Source organism: Annulohypoxylon truncatum, assembly GCF_022578515.1.
Source record: "Annulohypoxylon truncatum strain CBS 140777 unplaced genomic scaffold F4807scaffold_18, whole genome shotgun sequence".
Taxonomy (NCBI): Eukaryota; Fungi; Ascomycota; class Sordariomycetes; order Xylariales; family Hypoxylaceae; genus Annulohypoxylon; species Annulohypoxylon truncatum.
The window spans coordinates 1-13,686 of NW_025953804.1; the positions used below are offsets into that span (position 1 = coordinate 1).

General features: G+C 50.8%; 5 protein-coding genes and 1 non-coding gene across 6 annotated transcripts; 2 read left to right on the forward strand and 4 right to left on the reverse strand.

The window, feature by feature from the left end:
• Positions 1-928: 928 nt before the first annotated feature.
• Positions 929-1,029, reverse strand: F4807DRAFT_t86. The gene has a single exon. It is a non-coding gene; the product is annotated as a tRNA-Val (tRNA).
• An 803-nt stretch (positions 1,030-1,832) lies between these two features.
• Positions 1,833-2,788, forward strand: F4807DRAFT_460812 (ribosome recycling factor; the record flags this gene model as incomplete). Its single annotated transcript, XM_048001581.1, has 2 exons — positions 1,833-1,897; positions 1,969-2,788. 2 exons carry the CDS (start codon positions 1,833-1,835, stop codon positions 2,786-2,788), a joined length of 885 nt encoding a protein of 294 aa, XP_047853639.1.
• A 107-nt stretch (positions 2,789-2,895) lies between these two features.
• Positions 2,896-4,566, reverse strand: F4807DRAFT_97779 (uncharacterized protein). Its single transcript, XM_048003733.1, has one exon. It carries the CDS (start codon positions 4,375-4,377, stop codon positions 3,124-3,126), a length of 1,254 nt encoding a protein of 417 aa, XP_047853640.1. The 5' UTR covers positions 4,378-4,566; the 3' UTR covers positions 2,896-3,123.
• A 6-nt stretch (positions 4,567-4,572) lies between these two features.
• F4807DRAFT_427275 (Aldehyde/histidinol dehydrogenase) lies at positions 4,573-6,596 on the reverse strand. The gene is made up of 2 exons (XM_047998142.1): positions 6,212-6,596; positions 4,573-6,154 (listed from the first exon to the last, which is right to left on the reverse strand). The coding sequence occupies exons 1-2, from the start codon at positions 6,335-6,337 to the stop codon at positions 4,679-4,681; spliced, it is 1,602 nt and encodes a 533-aa protein (XP_047853641.1). The 5' UTR covers positions 6,338-6,596; the 3' UTR covers positions 4,573-4,678.
• A 1,180-nt stretch (positions 6,597-7,776) lies between these two features.
• On the forward strand, positions 7,777-9,509 carry F4807DRAFT_460815 (glycoside hydrolase family 79 protein; the record flags this gene model as incomplete). The annotated part of the gene is made up of 3 exons (XM_048001582.1): positions 7,777-7,894; positions 7,954-8,566; positions 8,654-9,509. The coding sequence occupies 3 exons, from the start codon at positions 7,777-7,779 to the stop codon at positions 9,507-9,509; spliced, it is 1,587 nt and encodes a 528-aa protein (XP_047853642.1).
• Positions 9,510-10,063: 554 nt separating this feature from the next.
• Positions 10,064-11,396, reverse strand: F4807DRAFT_97815 (uncharacterized protein). The gene is made up of 3 exons (XM_048003734.1): positions 10,970-11,396; positions 10,614-10,910; positions 10,064-10,551 (listed from the first exon to the last, which is right to left on the reverse strand). The coding sequence occupies exons 1-3, from the start codon at positions 11,212-11,214 to the stop codon at positions 10,308-10,310; spliced, it is 786 nt and encodes a 261-aa protein (XP_047853643.1). The 5' UTR covers positions 11,215-11,396; the 3' UTR covers positions 10,064-10,307.
• Between the last annotated feature and the right edge of the window lie 2,290 nt (positions 11,397-13,686).

Genomic DNA, 13,686 nt, shown 5'->3' on the forward strand with positions numbered 1-13,686 from the left:
ATATAATCAGTCAATTAGGACTAAAGTTGAACCCTCATTTGAACTGACTAATCAGCACTTACGTAATCCGCACCCGAATCGGGCTGGACCCACTATATCTTCACTGATTGGCTCACGCCTTGCTGACTCATCACACGTTTCCCCTTTTGACTTGCCTATTACAGGTCCCACTCTTCCTCCACCCTACCCCTCCACGTCCAGCCACACCTAGCCACAGACCTAGCCACGGGCCCACTCTTTTTCTTTTCTTTCCAACCTCAGTAATCTTACTAGTCCCAATCCGGTAAAATCTTTTTTTTTTTTTTTTTTTTTCTCAACCTGTGACAATAACCCTCCTAAAAGTCGGGCATATACCCGGCCTCCCTCCCACCATTTTCACCTTTTTTTCCTTTCTTCTTCATACTTACCTTGTTCCGCGCACCCCGGCTCAAGCATCGGGGTTCGCAAGGGGGGAGACCTGCATTGCACATCGCGGAGTCGACCCTCTTCTATTATCCCTCGTGGATCGTAGGGAGCGCAATTTTTGCTTTCACAAACTTATTTTCGTTATGATCAATGCCTCGAGCATTGCCATGAGGAAGATGCATCCTATAATTTCTAGTCCACTACCTCCATAAAATATACACCGATCACGTCTTATCAAATTTTTAAGCACCAGATTTTAAAGCTAGCTACACCTTGTGATCTACGTTTACGCAACAAATTGAAGCATAATCATTACCGTATTCATCTAATATTAAAAAGAATCGGATTGCCTCGGATAGTCGACTATCCTAGATTATTCTAGATCGCTACCTATTCGCGTAAATCGCTATTCATATTACCTACGTATTTATCCTGTTTATTCCATCCATATTATTGCCCCGATATAAAAAAAAAAAATCAACAAAAAAGAAACGGAAAGAACCACGTAATTCTTTCCTAGTGTTGATCGACGCAGGGATCGAACCTGCGACCTTCTGTGTCCTCACAATACACCGTCAAGGTGTGAATGTAAGACAGACGTGATAACCACTACACCAGTCGACCCCTAAAGGATCCAGTCTATTGCTGACTGGACCCTCTGACATAATCCCCCAAGGTGGGGGACCGGGTTGAAAATTTCGTAAAAGCATGCGCTTATGTACCAAACTTTTGGCAGCACAGTCTGATAGTTTGCTGTAGCTAATCAGGACCTATGCCGAAAAGGCGGCGCCAAGTCTAAGGCCTGCTTGCGCTAGAGTCTGCGCTAGCTATTCGACACAAACACCCTGGATGTCTCAAGGTCTGGATGACTTCTATCCTTTGTTTTGGGGATCTCAGCTTCGATGCGCTAACATATCTAGGTAGTTATCGTAAAGCCATGAAGAAAATGGACAATGTATGTGACCAGGTATTGTTAGGGCCTAGTACGGCGTATTAAAATGAAAAAGAAACGAAAATCAACTTTAACGTGTCTAAGAATTCCCCATACGATATATCAACTTCACTCAAATAGGATATCTTCTATGGGAACAATTCGAGGCCCAGTCAAAATGAACTACCTTCCTTCGCCCGGTCATCAACTCATTCTTTCCCTTCGTGATGCCGGCGCACTGGACTGAATACATATTGCAGCAGGGAAGCTTGGGAAGGTGCTTCCCAAGCGGAAGGAACTTGATTATCGATAAGTCCCGAGATTGGAAACTGCAGGCGTGCGATTGGAATTTACCCTGGTCCAGGGGCGGGGAAACACCGTACTACGTAGTAGAACCTGTAAACTGAATTGGCGATTGAGGCTAACCTAAAAAATTAGCTCACAAATTGTTGCGGCATGAATCTATCATAAAAAAATATAAAAATAAAAAAGAAACATGCGAAATACGGCTGCTAGATCACTTCTACGGCAAAGAATCGCTCGTCCCGAGCTCACGAGAGTGTCCGTCTTCCCAATTGACCCAATTGACCAGAGAGTAGAGAATACCGTCGACTAACGCTCGCCAAAAACAGTCAGGATGTAATTCTTCGACCGCGCTTCACAGCGGCCGGCCAGAATTTTTTTCCGCCGCAGCAATGCCTGAACCAATTCGCCGCACCGAGCCCGTCCCCGGCATTCCTCAGCCCGCGCGCCTTCCACACCACGGCGCAACGGTGTAAGAAAGTCCGCGACAACGGCAAGGACTCCAACGGCTCCTCGTCCGCCGGCGCCGGCGCAGCAGACACCCCGGGCCGACACCCGTCCGCGAACCCCGAGGAGCCGCTCGACTTCGCGGACGTAGAGTCGCGGATCAAGGGAACGAACGAGCACTTCGAAGGCGTGCTGAAGAAGCTGCGGTCGGGAGGGCGCTTCAACCCGGACGTCGTGGGCGCGCTGCGGGTGCAGCCGGACCGCAAGGACAGCACGACGTACCCGCTGAAGGAGGTAGCGCAGATCGTGCCGCGCGGGGGGCGGACGATCTCGATCCTGGCGCACGAGGAGGCGTACGTGAAGCCGATCATGAGCGCGGTGCAGGCCAGCGAGGACTTCAACCAGCAGCCGCAGCGCGTGCCCGACAACGAGCTCGAGCTGCTGCTCAAGATCGAGCCCGAGACCAAGGACGAGGTGCTCCGCCGCGTCAAGGCCATGTTCACCGAGTGGCGCGACCGCCTGCGCAGCATACGCCACAAGCGCGACAAGCAGCACACGTCCTGGCTCCGCGACAAGGTCATAGGGCCCGATCTCAAGAGGTCGGCTGATAAGGAGCTCGATAAGGTGATTAAGGCCCAGATGACGAAGATCGACGGCGTTGAGAAGGAGACGCTTAAGTCTGTCGAGTCATCATCCAAGTGAAGTGAAAATAGCTAGGGGTCTACAAGATTTGCTACGTATTCTGGGAAGCTGGTGTCCGTAAAAAGGTATCGGCATTAGGCATTAGGGGCAATCAATCAATCAATCAATCAATCAAAAGGGGGTTCGATACCATGGAATCGATGAAGGTTCGTATATCTGTGTATAATTTAGATGTACACTAGACCGTGTGTTTTTACAGACATCCCCTCTCGTGATGATACGGAGAGGAGACGTAGCTAGAGCTATAATCTAGAGCCGGCTTTTCGAACTCCACGTATTTCCATCCTCGCAGAGCAGAGTTTTTAGAAGTGTAGACATGTCTAACCTCCAAGCCATCAAGCCCTAGCCTCCTTCGCACCACCCTGCTTAGCAGGCGGAGCAATCAAACCGGCAACCTTCGCTTCGAGAGACCTCTCAGCAGCCACGTTCCACGTACTATCCCTCTTGACGTAGCTCGTCAAAACACCAAGCGTATTCGTAGCATCGACGTACTTGGGCCCCTCGTACTTGCCCAGCAGCACGTCCTCGAGCACCGCCGTCCCGACCTCGGGGGCCCTCTTGAGGAACCTCGCTATCCGGACCTTCTCGCCTCGCCAGTAGTACTTGTACGTGAAGACCGAGCCCATCCACTGCCGCGCCTCCTCCGACGGCGCGATGAAGACGCCGGGGCCCTCGGCGTACGCCTTGCGCAGCACGTTCGGGTCGACGAGGTGCGCGGGGTCGTAGGCGTAGCCGCCGCCGAGGACCCTGCACTGCCGGATCACGGCCTCGCTGTGCGCGAACGGCGTCGCCGACGTCGCGAGCCCGGGGCCCCAGCCCGCGAGCGACTCGAGCGAGAGCGACGGGTTGTACGTCATCGTCTCGCCCGTCTCCCGCATCTCTAGGTACGCCTTTATCTTCGGGAACGAATCTAGGCCCGTCTCCTCCTCCTCTTGCTCCTCCTCCTTGCCATCCCTTCTGCGTCCGCTCCTGCCCTCTCTGTCGTCGCCTCGCCGCCGTCTGCGCCCGCGGCGACTGGGCCGGTCGTCTCTGCCTGTCGTATTGCCGCCGAAGCCGCCGCCGCCGCCGCCTTGCGCTCCTCCGCGAGCAAATGAGCCGCCTCCGCGGCCGCGGAACCCGCCTCGGATGATATTCGGGCCGTTAGAAGACCTCACGGGCACGTCGCCGCCATTGCCGCCAAAGACGACGCGCTGGACGCCCTTGAAGCCTTGCGGCGTGGTAATAATAGCCGGTCCTTGTGCTTGTGCTTGCGCTTGCCCTTGTGTCTGTCCCTGGGCTCTCGAAAAAGCCGGCGGTTTGTCGGATTGGAGGTGATTGGGGGCGCTGCTGAACTGCCGCGGTCCGCGGTTCCGGGTTTCGTCCACGGCGGCCTCGGCCGTCGCGATGAGCTCTTGGACCGCGGCGGCGGCGCGCTGGCGGCCGGTGAGCTGGCGGGGATCGTCGTTGATGCCGTCGTTTCCGTTCTGATCTGCCGCGCACCGCCGCGCAGAGATGGAGAATTGCCGCAGCGAGGCCGCGATGCCGTCTGCGACCCGATTCAGGTCTGGCCTCGCGCGGCCGGCAACCGATTGAAGCGGGTGCCGGATCATCGTGGGCTCAGATTCGTTGGGAGTTTGATTGAGGCTCTGGAAATTTTCGAGATTTTGATAGCGAATCGATATTCTCCGAAGCTTTGGCGGAGTGGTGAGTTTTACGTATGCGTTTAAGCGAGTGTGGGGATGGGTAATGTGGCATTAAGCGATATTATGTAATATACTTTCTCCTATTTGACAAGGTAAGCACAGTAAGAGCCGAGCATCATATGTAAATTAATTTAATTATAGAAAGTAGTCCAATTCCCTTTCTCTATTCATTAACGCCTTATTTACAGATGACATCGTAGGAAGCCATTTAACTTTGCAACGGCTTGTCCATACCTCCCCATGTTATCGTCTTGATGTTCAAGTATTCGTCAATGCCATATTTAGATCCTTCTCTTCCGAATCCAGATTGCTTAACACCACCAAATGGCGAAGCAGTGTCGGAAATCAAACCGGTGTTAACACCCACCATTCCTACTTCTAGAGCCTCGGCTACCCTTGTAATACGTTCCAGGTCTCTTGAGAAGAAATATCCTGCTAGACCGACCTCGGCGGCGTTTGCTAGGTCCACAACTTCCTTTTCTGATGCGAACGGGAATAGAGCGGCAACAGGGCCAAAGGTCTCCTCGCCCGCAATAGCCATGTCTTTCGTCATGCCCGTTATGACGGTAGGTTGATGGAAGTTGGCACCTAGGTCTGGCAACTTTTGTCCACCAATCACAACCTTACCTCCCTTCGAAACGGCATCCTTGATGTGAGCTTCCACTTTTGAGACGGCCCGGTCGTGGATTAGAGGTCCGTGGGTGATGCCCTCTTCAAATCCGTTACCAACCTTGAAGCTCTTCACCTTCTCGGCGAATTTCTTGGCAAACTCGTCGTAGATACCCTTTTGCACATATATCCTGTTTGCGCACACGCAGGTCTGTCCAGACGAACGGAATTTAGAGGCGATGGCCCCTGCAACTGCCGCATCGACATCGGCATCATCAAATACAATGAATGGCGCATTACCACCGAGTTCCATAGACAAGATCTTCAGGGTTGGGGATGCTTGGTTCATGAGAAGCCTGCCCACACCTGTTGATCCAGTAAACGAAATCTTTCGTACAGTAGGGTGAGTCGCCAGCGTCTTTCCAACCTCGGGAGTATTTTCTAGGGTCGTCACAAAGTTGACAACACCCTTGGGAATTCCAGCGCGGTGTGCCAACTCGGCTAAGGCCAGAGCCGTGAACGGCGTCTCCCCCGGTGTCTTTACGACAATTGTGCAGCCAGCTGCCAGCGCGGGGCCAAGTTTCCTTGTAACCATCGCAGCTGGGAAATTCCACGGTGTAATCAAACCGCAAACGCCGACGGGCTGCTTAATAGTTACAACTCTATTTGCTGGTACCGTAGCTGGGATGGAATCACCATATATCCTTGGAGCCTCTTCACTAAACCACTCGAAGAAACTAGCAGCATAGTTGACCTCTCCTTTCGCGTCCGCGAGCGGCTTTCCATTCTCCCACGTAATTAGTTTGGCGAGGTCTTCCGCATTCTCTACCATAAGATCGTACCATTTGCGTAGCAACTTGGCCCTCTCTCGACCGGTTTTCGTCTTGAAGCTGGGAAATGCCGCGGCGGCTGCGGCGATGGCATTTTCGGTGTCCTTTCCGGTGAACTCGGGGGAAGTGCCTACAAGTTCGCCAGTGGCAGGGTCGTAGACACTAAAAGTCTTACCCGACGCGGCTTTCACCCATTCTCCGTTTACGTAGCAGACATCAGTCTTGAAGAGGGAGGGGTCGTTGAGCTATAGCGATAGGCGTAAAGTTAGTATGGTATATACAGTATACACATTGCAGCTTACCTTTGGTGCCCTACTGGATGCTGACCGCGACATAACGAGTGGGAGAGTCGTCCTTTGGAAGTGCGATCTTACGACAAGCCTCGACGAAGATGTTACACTTCTTGGTAAGTTCCTTAAGAGACTCATTTTGAAAGACACGGAGGGATCGGAGGGAAAAGGGTATCAATTGCTTAAAACTCAAGCTAGTAGAATACAATCCAGTGGAGAAGCATCAAGAAAACCCAGCCAACTTGTCAGAGAAAGCTCAGGACCCAATTTGTCGTTGACATCTACGACAATTGATTTGGATAGTTTTAGATAGGGATACGATTAGGTGACGTCGGATTGATAAGACTGACGACATCGGTCTTTCTGGAGGGGCACTAGGCTTAAGACAAGCTCACTGTGGGGTATCTACGGCCAGCTACGGGGTACCTATAGCCACAACGGCAAGAAGCTTAGCTTCAGCGGCCAGGTACCTAGAGATAGCTTTCCTAAAGAAGCAGGTCCATCCCGAGTCTTTTTATACCCTTAAGCTGTCTTAGCTGTCTGAGACTTTTTCTCTTAAATTCTTTTCATAGGATCAGTTCATCTATTTGCGAATTTCGGAGTTGGGACATACAAGTCGCTAATATTTTGAGGCTTGATTTTGTCTTGCAATTAAACATCTCAGACTTGGGGTGAAATGCCACATTAGTATCCAAAGGGACTCAATATGAGACTACAACCCATCCACTCCGACAGGCATTTCGATACTACCTGCTATAACTCCGTGTACTGCCGCATGCAACAATTCTCTACCACCATGAGGTATAATTGTTTCCACGGTTTTACTTACAACTAACGCTATTTAAAGTTTGTTCTCTTTTGGTTAACGGATTACACTTCGATTACACGCAAGGGTTAGCTCATATAATTCCTTGCGTCACTTATGAAGGTAGCCAAATATATGTCATCAGGGCAATATGGGCTGACCTCATCAAGTCAAAGTCTCTGGGAAAAGCGAGTTACAGTTTCCAGTTCACTCATGGTAACCCAGGACTTCGGATGCAACCATGTATTCAGCTATAGAAAATTCCCCGCATCTATTACATGGCGCCATCCTGGAGATGAACTCCAATTCAAGCTGTCGTATCCAAATAAAGAAGCTTACAGAGTAAACATGTGCCGATGACGAATGGGACGGGCTGAAAATATTCCACCAGTCTCTTAGCAAACAAGAGAGAGCTGTACTGTGCCTCGACCATGGGTAAATTCTTTTATTCCACCGATCTATCCTCTATGTCGAGGTTCGAGCGTACATGCAGGAAGCCCACTTCTAGTTCTACATTATTTTATTAGAAATAACAAAAGAAAAATCCGTTTCTGGCAATCGTGGAACTAGGCATGAGAACGACCTCAAGGTGATTCGGCTACTTGAATACTCACCGGAAAGATATCTCTATAGGATTCTCTAGAAGCTCACAACCATCTTATTCATGAACCAGCTCTTCATATTCAACTAGAGAACCTAGTTACGGGACATACCCACGAAAGTCAACAGTATGAACAGACTCAGCATATTGCTAGCACAGACCAGCTTAGTCATGGCGAAGCCTGTGGTATCTGCTATTGGCAGCATAGCAAGCTCTGTAAACATCACCCAGCCTCTGAATGGCTTCATAAGCTATTCCATAGAACTTTCGTCATTTCCAGACTTCGCCGGTAGGAAGCTCAACTCCTAAGAAGGATGTCTCACTAGACATATTTAACATATCATTCAGGCAACAATTCTAAACCCAATGACTTCTCGAATAACTTATTAGACAACCTTGGCGCCCTCGCGGGGGTTAAGCCGTATATACGAGTCGGAGGTAATACTCAGGACTATGCCATATGGAACTCTGAGCTGAAAATCGCTCTCAATGGCACTTACAACCTTTCGAGCTCCGTCGACTATCCAACGAAAATTGAAATCGGGCCTGCCTTCTTCGAGTCTTACAACACTTGGCCTGACGTCAAGTTCTCTCACGGTTTCAACATGGGCGGCAACCATGACAACAGGACATGGGAGACGCTTCTAGACACCGCGGCCGTAGTCTGCAAAGTCTTGAACGGTGACAAGTTGTATCTATGGGAATACGGAAACGAACCGGATCTCTTCGCCGGAGCAGTTAGGCCGTCCAACTGGAACGAATCGCAGTATGTGGCAGAATGGCTGAACGGAACGCGAGCTATCAAGAGCGTTTTCAAAGAAAGCTGTCCCGAGCTCAGCGAGGACCAGTACGAGTTCCTCGCGCCCTCATTTGCCGGGACTGCCAACCACTTAAGCGCGGTCCGCACTTGGGCCGATGGTGTCGACGTCGATAAGGACATCAAGCTCTTCTCCTCTCACAAGTACGCTCCCAACCCCCTTACCTACTTACCTACCTGCCAACTACATCTCTACACCCTCTCCTACAACTCACTAACACTTACAAACAGCTACATAGACGGTGCCACAAGCCTCGGCGTCACGCTACAAGGCACACTCCTAAACCACACCCGCACCGCCCTCAGCGTCGGCCAGCACATCACCGAAAACGCCGCCATCAACCCAGGCATCCCGTACATCCTCGGCGAGACCAACTCGCTGTACAACGAAGGGCGTCCGGGCCTCTCCAACGCGTTCGGCGCCGCCCTGTGGGCCGTCGACTTCGCCGTCTACTGCGCGGCCGCCGGCATCGGGAGGGTGCACTTCCATATGGGCACCGACTATCGGTACGCCGCGTGGCAGCCCGTCGGGACGAACAAGACGACCGTCGGGACCAAGGCGCCGTATTACGGGGACGTGGCTGCGGCTGCGTTCTTAGGATCGGGTTTGGGGGCCGGGGAGTTCGGGGAGGAGGTAGGGAAGGTGACGGGGACGGGAACGGGGGTTGCGCAGATTGAGCTTGGGGGTGATGGGGTGGATCAGGAGACTGATGTCGCGTACGCGGCGTACGAGAATGGCACAGTGGCAAGGCTGCTGGTGCTGAATCTCAGGGAATACAATTACACGCTTAACGGCACGGGTCCGGGCTTGAACCAGGAGCCGCGGCCCGTCCGGACTTACCAGTTCACGGGGCTCGGCTCTGCTGCGGAAGCTACGATCAGGAGGTTGCATGCTAATGGCAGCGACGCGATAACGGGGATCACGTGGGATGGCTGGAGCTATAACTACGAGCTGGAGCGCGGGAAGCCCGTGAGGTTGGAGAATGTGACGACGGGGGAGACGGCGCAGGTGGTGAATGGTTCGGTCGAGGTTGGGGTCCCGGATTCGGAGGTTGTGGTTTTGGATTTCGGGACGGTGTCGAAGTAGATCGGTGTATGTACACTAAAATAGCTGGTGATAGTCACCCTTGTGGATATCTATGAAGTGATATATACTCAATCTAATAAACCGCAAGCATCGCATATACCTAGCGACAATATGGACATTGAAGTATCTGCTGCTTTTAAGCCTCGTAGCCGACACAAAACCCTAGCCCTATTTGGCCGAGGAGACGCTATACCCGTGATCCAGATACAACGTTGTCTCATCAAGAAACATGACATAGTACGTCCCGATGACGCTCCATACGTCGACCTGCATATTTTCCCCCATGCTCGCTTGACAGCATCACTTCCCATCGGGAATGTAACATCCGTAGGCAAAGCTGCAGGGCGCTGCACTGCAACTGGGGACCATCACTAGAATAGCATGGGAATAGCAGCGAAATGACGATGATCGTTGAATTTAGAATATGTATTTAAACCCTTTACATCGACGAGAAAAAGACCTCAAGATCTTGTAGTGTACATTGTGCTGAAATAGGGGCATGTTCCTCCTTCCGTCACATGGTATCATATCTGCCTCGAATGATGTATGCTTTCGTGCTTCTAACCCCTTTACTTTGCAGTATCCTATCCAAATCACGTCTTCCTATTAGCGCGCCTTTCAGAGGAGTTTTTCAGAAAACTCCTATATCCAAATATTCGTGGACTTCGTGCTTATAGCATCCCGATAATATCCGCTTCCAGAGCAAGATGATAAGCCCACCATTCATTCCAAGCGCGGTGGGGTTATCCCGCGTCCACTAGAGCACTCCTATTCCCAGGGACAGAATACGATTCCTCATTAGTATTGATTTCGTAGAGGTAATTTCCTCTCGAGCGTGTTGAAAGCCATAGTTCGTGGCGTGTACGGTACGGTTCCCGTCCTAGGTGTCTGAGGAACACCGTGCATCTCCCATTCGCTTCCCCTTTTCAAAGCGGCTGGCGAAGACGTACTCTCGTCATCGTCGTCAACAACCTCCTTCCTGTCGTCCTCATTTGGCAATAGAGCCCAGATATTTAGGCCTAAGTTGATAGCGTAGATACCACTGTCGTAACAGTTAGCAAATACTACCTCTGAAAGTAACAAAATGCGTTGGATTAAGCTTACAGCATGATACATGCTGCGGCAAAACCGCCTTTAGCCAAGCGGCATGAGCCTTGTACGCTCTGGTTTGCAGCTACGGTGCATGGTTTAGCGATATACCAAGCAATACGGCTTGGATGTTCCGGGTCGAGGTAGTCTGGACCTGCCTGGCCAGCTAAACTCGTCGAGTATAATGCTATAAGTGAGATGTTGATGATCAATGCGATGATCGGGAACCAGACATGCATAATAAATGCGATGAGCTTGGTAAGAAGGAGGAATAGACTGAGAACAGATATGGCGACATTGAAGTTGGTCAATCTACATGCACTATTAGTGTCCTGCTCCGAAGGATAGAACAGAGCCTTGTCATCACGTACGTCTGCGACCACACGAAGGGTAGCTTCGGTTGAGGCTGGTAATTGGCGTACGCCCATAGGATAACGTTAGGGCTCGAGTTGAATCCAAGTTCGCTGCCGGCCCGCCATAACTTGGTTCGGTATAGATCCGGTTGCGAAATTCCGAACATGACCAACACGCCTACGGTCCCTAACAACTCCGCTATCATCGTAAAATACATGGCCCTCGTCGACCTCCAATTCCGTCGCAAAAGCTTATAGGCCATGATGAAACAGCCCGCGCCACCGAAGGATCTCTGGAATGCAGAGCTGAGGGCGTTTAGCTTCTTGGAGACCGGTCAAGACGCCTAGTTCGCAGAAGTCGGCTAAATGCGCGGTTTTCTCAGAGCTGGCTGGTATCACGTCGCTGTGAGCCAGCAAACCGACTAGTACTTCACATCGGAACGCCTACGATGGCGATTTTCGTCGTACGAATTTGGACCTAGATCTCGGCTGGGAAGGGTTTGAAGCATTTACATCGAAACTCGCGAAGGAGATTGAAGTCAAGAGGAGTTGGCGGTCGGTCGGTCATTTTTAATGGAAACGGGCGCCAACGACCCAGGTGGTGCCGGGAGGGTGGCTGCAGGTCAATCACAAGGGTGCATTGTGATATGGTGTGTATGGCCAATAAAGGCCAATGAGAGCGTGCGACAGCGGCTCTGAGCAGCTGTAAGCGCCGGCTTGTGGTACGGCAGTGGGCGCTACGCCCCGGCTCGCCTCTGGGCGAGAAGAGTATGCCGCTACGAGATTGGCCAACGAGGTGACCAACCTCGAACGAGACGAGCCAATGGCTGCGCGAGACGCTGGTCGGAATCTGCACACAACAACCGGGATTCCCATTGGTGTGTGCCCCCAGATATCCCTTCCGGATCTTGGTGGCAGATCCCGTTCCATTTTGATGAGCCTACCGCCCCCTCCATGACCCAGGATAGGGGTCGAAGTCTTGAATGTCTTGCCAATTCTGTTGCGGCCCCCAACTCACAAACATCTATCTTTATCGAGCACGACGCCGATGATGTGCGTTCATGATACTCTGCAGTGGACGACCATCTATATTTATGAGGAAGCCTTACTATGCTGCAGTAACGCTTCGGCTGCGCCTTGGCTCATACGAATAATTGCGACGGGCTCTCGCATCTAGATGTGAGACATAAATTCATTCTCTGGTTGAAAGAAGCTATTCTTAGGCGATATCTGCTGCTCGGCAAACAGCAGAGCCTCAACAAACATCAACGAAAACAGAAGGAGAGGACATGAAGACATCGTCTTTTAGCAGAGTTGCCTTTGCGGTCTCGTAATAAAATTCGCAAATGAATCGAGACAAGACTGGTACCTTGCTTTTCTAGTCAGGCCATCCGGCTGCCAGCTTCGGGGTTTCTTAGCCCGCTTGCATATGCCAGTTTTTTGTGCTTTTGTAGTGGACGCGTATGCCATATTTTCTTACACTTGAAGGCGCAATACGCATTCTTATTAGTGCATCTAGAAAACTTCGAATAGAGAATATGACTTCTTGTGCGCTAATAGGCCAAACATTTCGAATTGAGAAAATGGAACCAGCATCCCCAGGTATATTTCTACACACTTGTCATATTTGTCAAATTTAGGCTTGAATAAAGACTAATAAAGGCGATTCACGGTAGAAAAGGAATGAGAAAAAAGTCGCAGTATTAGATGGAAAAAAGCCGAAATAAAATCCAAAACGAATGTTGTTCCAGGACAGCGTGCCTCGGGGCTGCTCGGGTAAGATCTCTACTATGTATTGTCCGAAGAGAACCCCCACAGAGATGGCTGGCTGAGTTTGATGGCTCGGATGGTGGATGTATATACCAGCCTGGTATCTTATATGAAGGCTCCTAATGACAAGCCAACAAAAAGCCTCCCCGACAATAAGCCGGCCTAGTCAAAGATCGACGATCTCTTGTCGGTCAGCCATAAGCTCGGAGGTGTAGAATGAGAATCCGAGCCCGTGACATGAGTAACGAGTACACAAAAACGCACCAACCGAGTCGGCCGGACTCGCGTCTTTTTCTGTGATTCAGACTGTTCTAGACTCGCAGATCCAGGCGACCCGCCAATGCATCAGTTGTACCATTTACTCGCACGGGCGAGTTGGATTAGTTTCCATTCATAATTATCAGGACATAGTGCGTATGAGCAGGATCTTTTGCTTCCCACATTAGAGCCCGCAGCCCCCGTGGAGATATCGAAAAGGATTGACGATCTGAATCAATAGAAGCATATTAGTGTTCCAGTGTTCCAATGCCCCCGGCATGCTGATGCAAGTCGATCTTAGAAAAGCACAAGAGATCAACCATGCTGTCATGGGGAACGGCTGGGGCACGTGCACGTGGTGGGAAACCTGAGATTTGATAAAATCCACACGCTCTTTTGTCGGATCGTGTGGTTTGGAAAGGAGGAGAAAAAAAAAAGGATTGGTTATTCGAATCAATCACGTTACTATTAAGGCTGTTCATGTAAGCAAACCTATGGGGCTAGATATGCACTTAAGTCAGGAGAGTGGGTGGACGTAGGTACGGATAGTTACATGTGGAGTACTTAGTTATTCCGTATTTAGATACACGTCCCCTCCATATAGAGATACACGGGATATATAGGTACCTTAAGGGGACTAAGGGAAAGAGCATACGAATCCAGATATACTAAAGCAAAAAGGGATGATGATATCTCAAGCCGGACAC

Bases quoted from the DNA above. Each gene is read 5' to 3' on its own strand.
- F4807DRAFT_97779 (XM_048003733.1), bottom strand. From the start codon at position 4,377: ATGATCCGGCACCCGCTTCAATCGGTTGCCGGCCGCGCGAGGCCAGAC.
- F4807DRAFT_427275 (XM_047998142.1), bottom strand. From the start codon at position 6,337: ATGAGTCTCTTAAGGAACTTACCAAGAAGTGTAACATCTTCGTCGAGG. The intron at 6,155-6,211 runs GTAAGCTGCAAT...CTATCGCTATAG, and splicing joins CATCCAGTAGGGCACCAAAG to CTCAACGACCCCTCCCTCTT.
- F4807DRAFT_97815 (XM_048003734.1), bottom strand. From the start codon at position 11,214: ATGGCCTATAAGCTTTTGCGACGGAATTGGAGGTCGACGAGGGCCATG. The intron at 10,911-10,969 runs GTACGTGATGAC...TAGTGCATGTAG, and splicing joins CCCTTCGTGTGGTCGCAGAC to ATTGACCAACTTCAATGTCG. The intron at 10,552-10,613 runs GTAAGCTTAATC...CTGTTACGACAG, and splicing joins GCCGCAGCATGTATCATGCT to TGGTATCTACGCTATCAACT.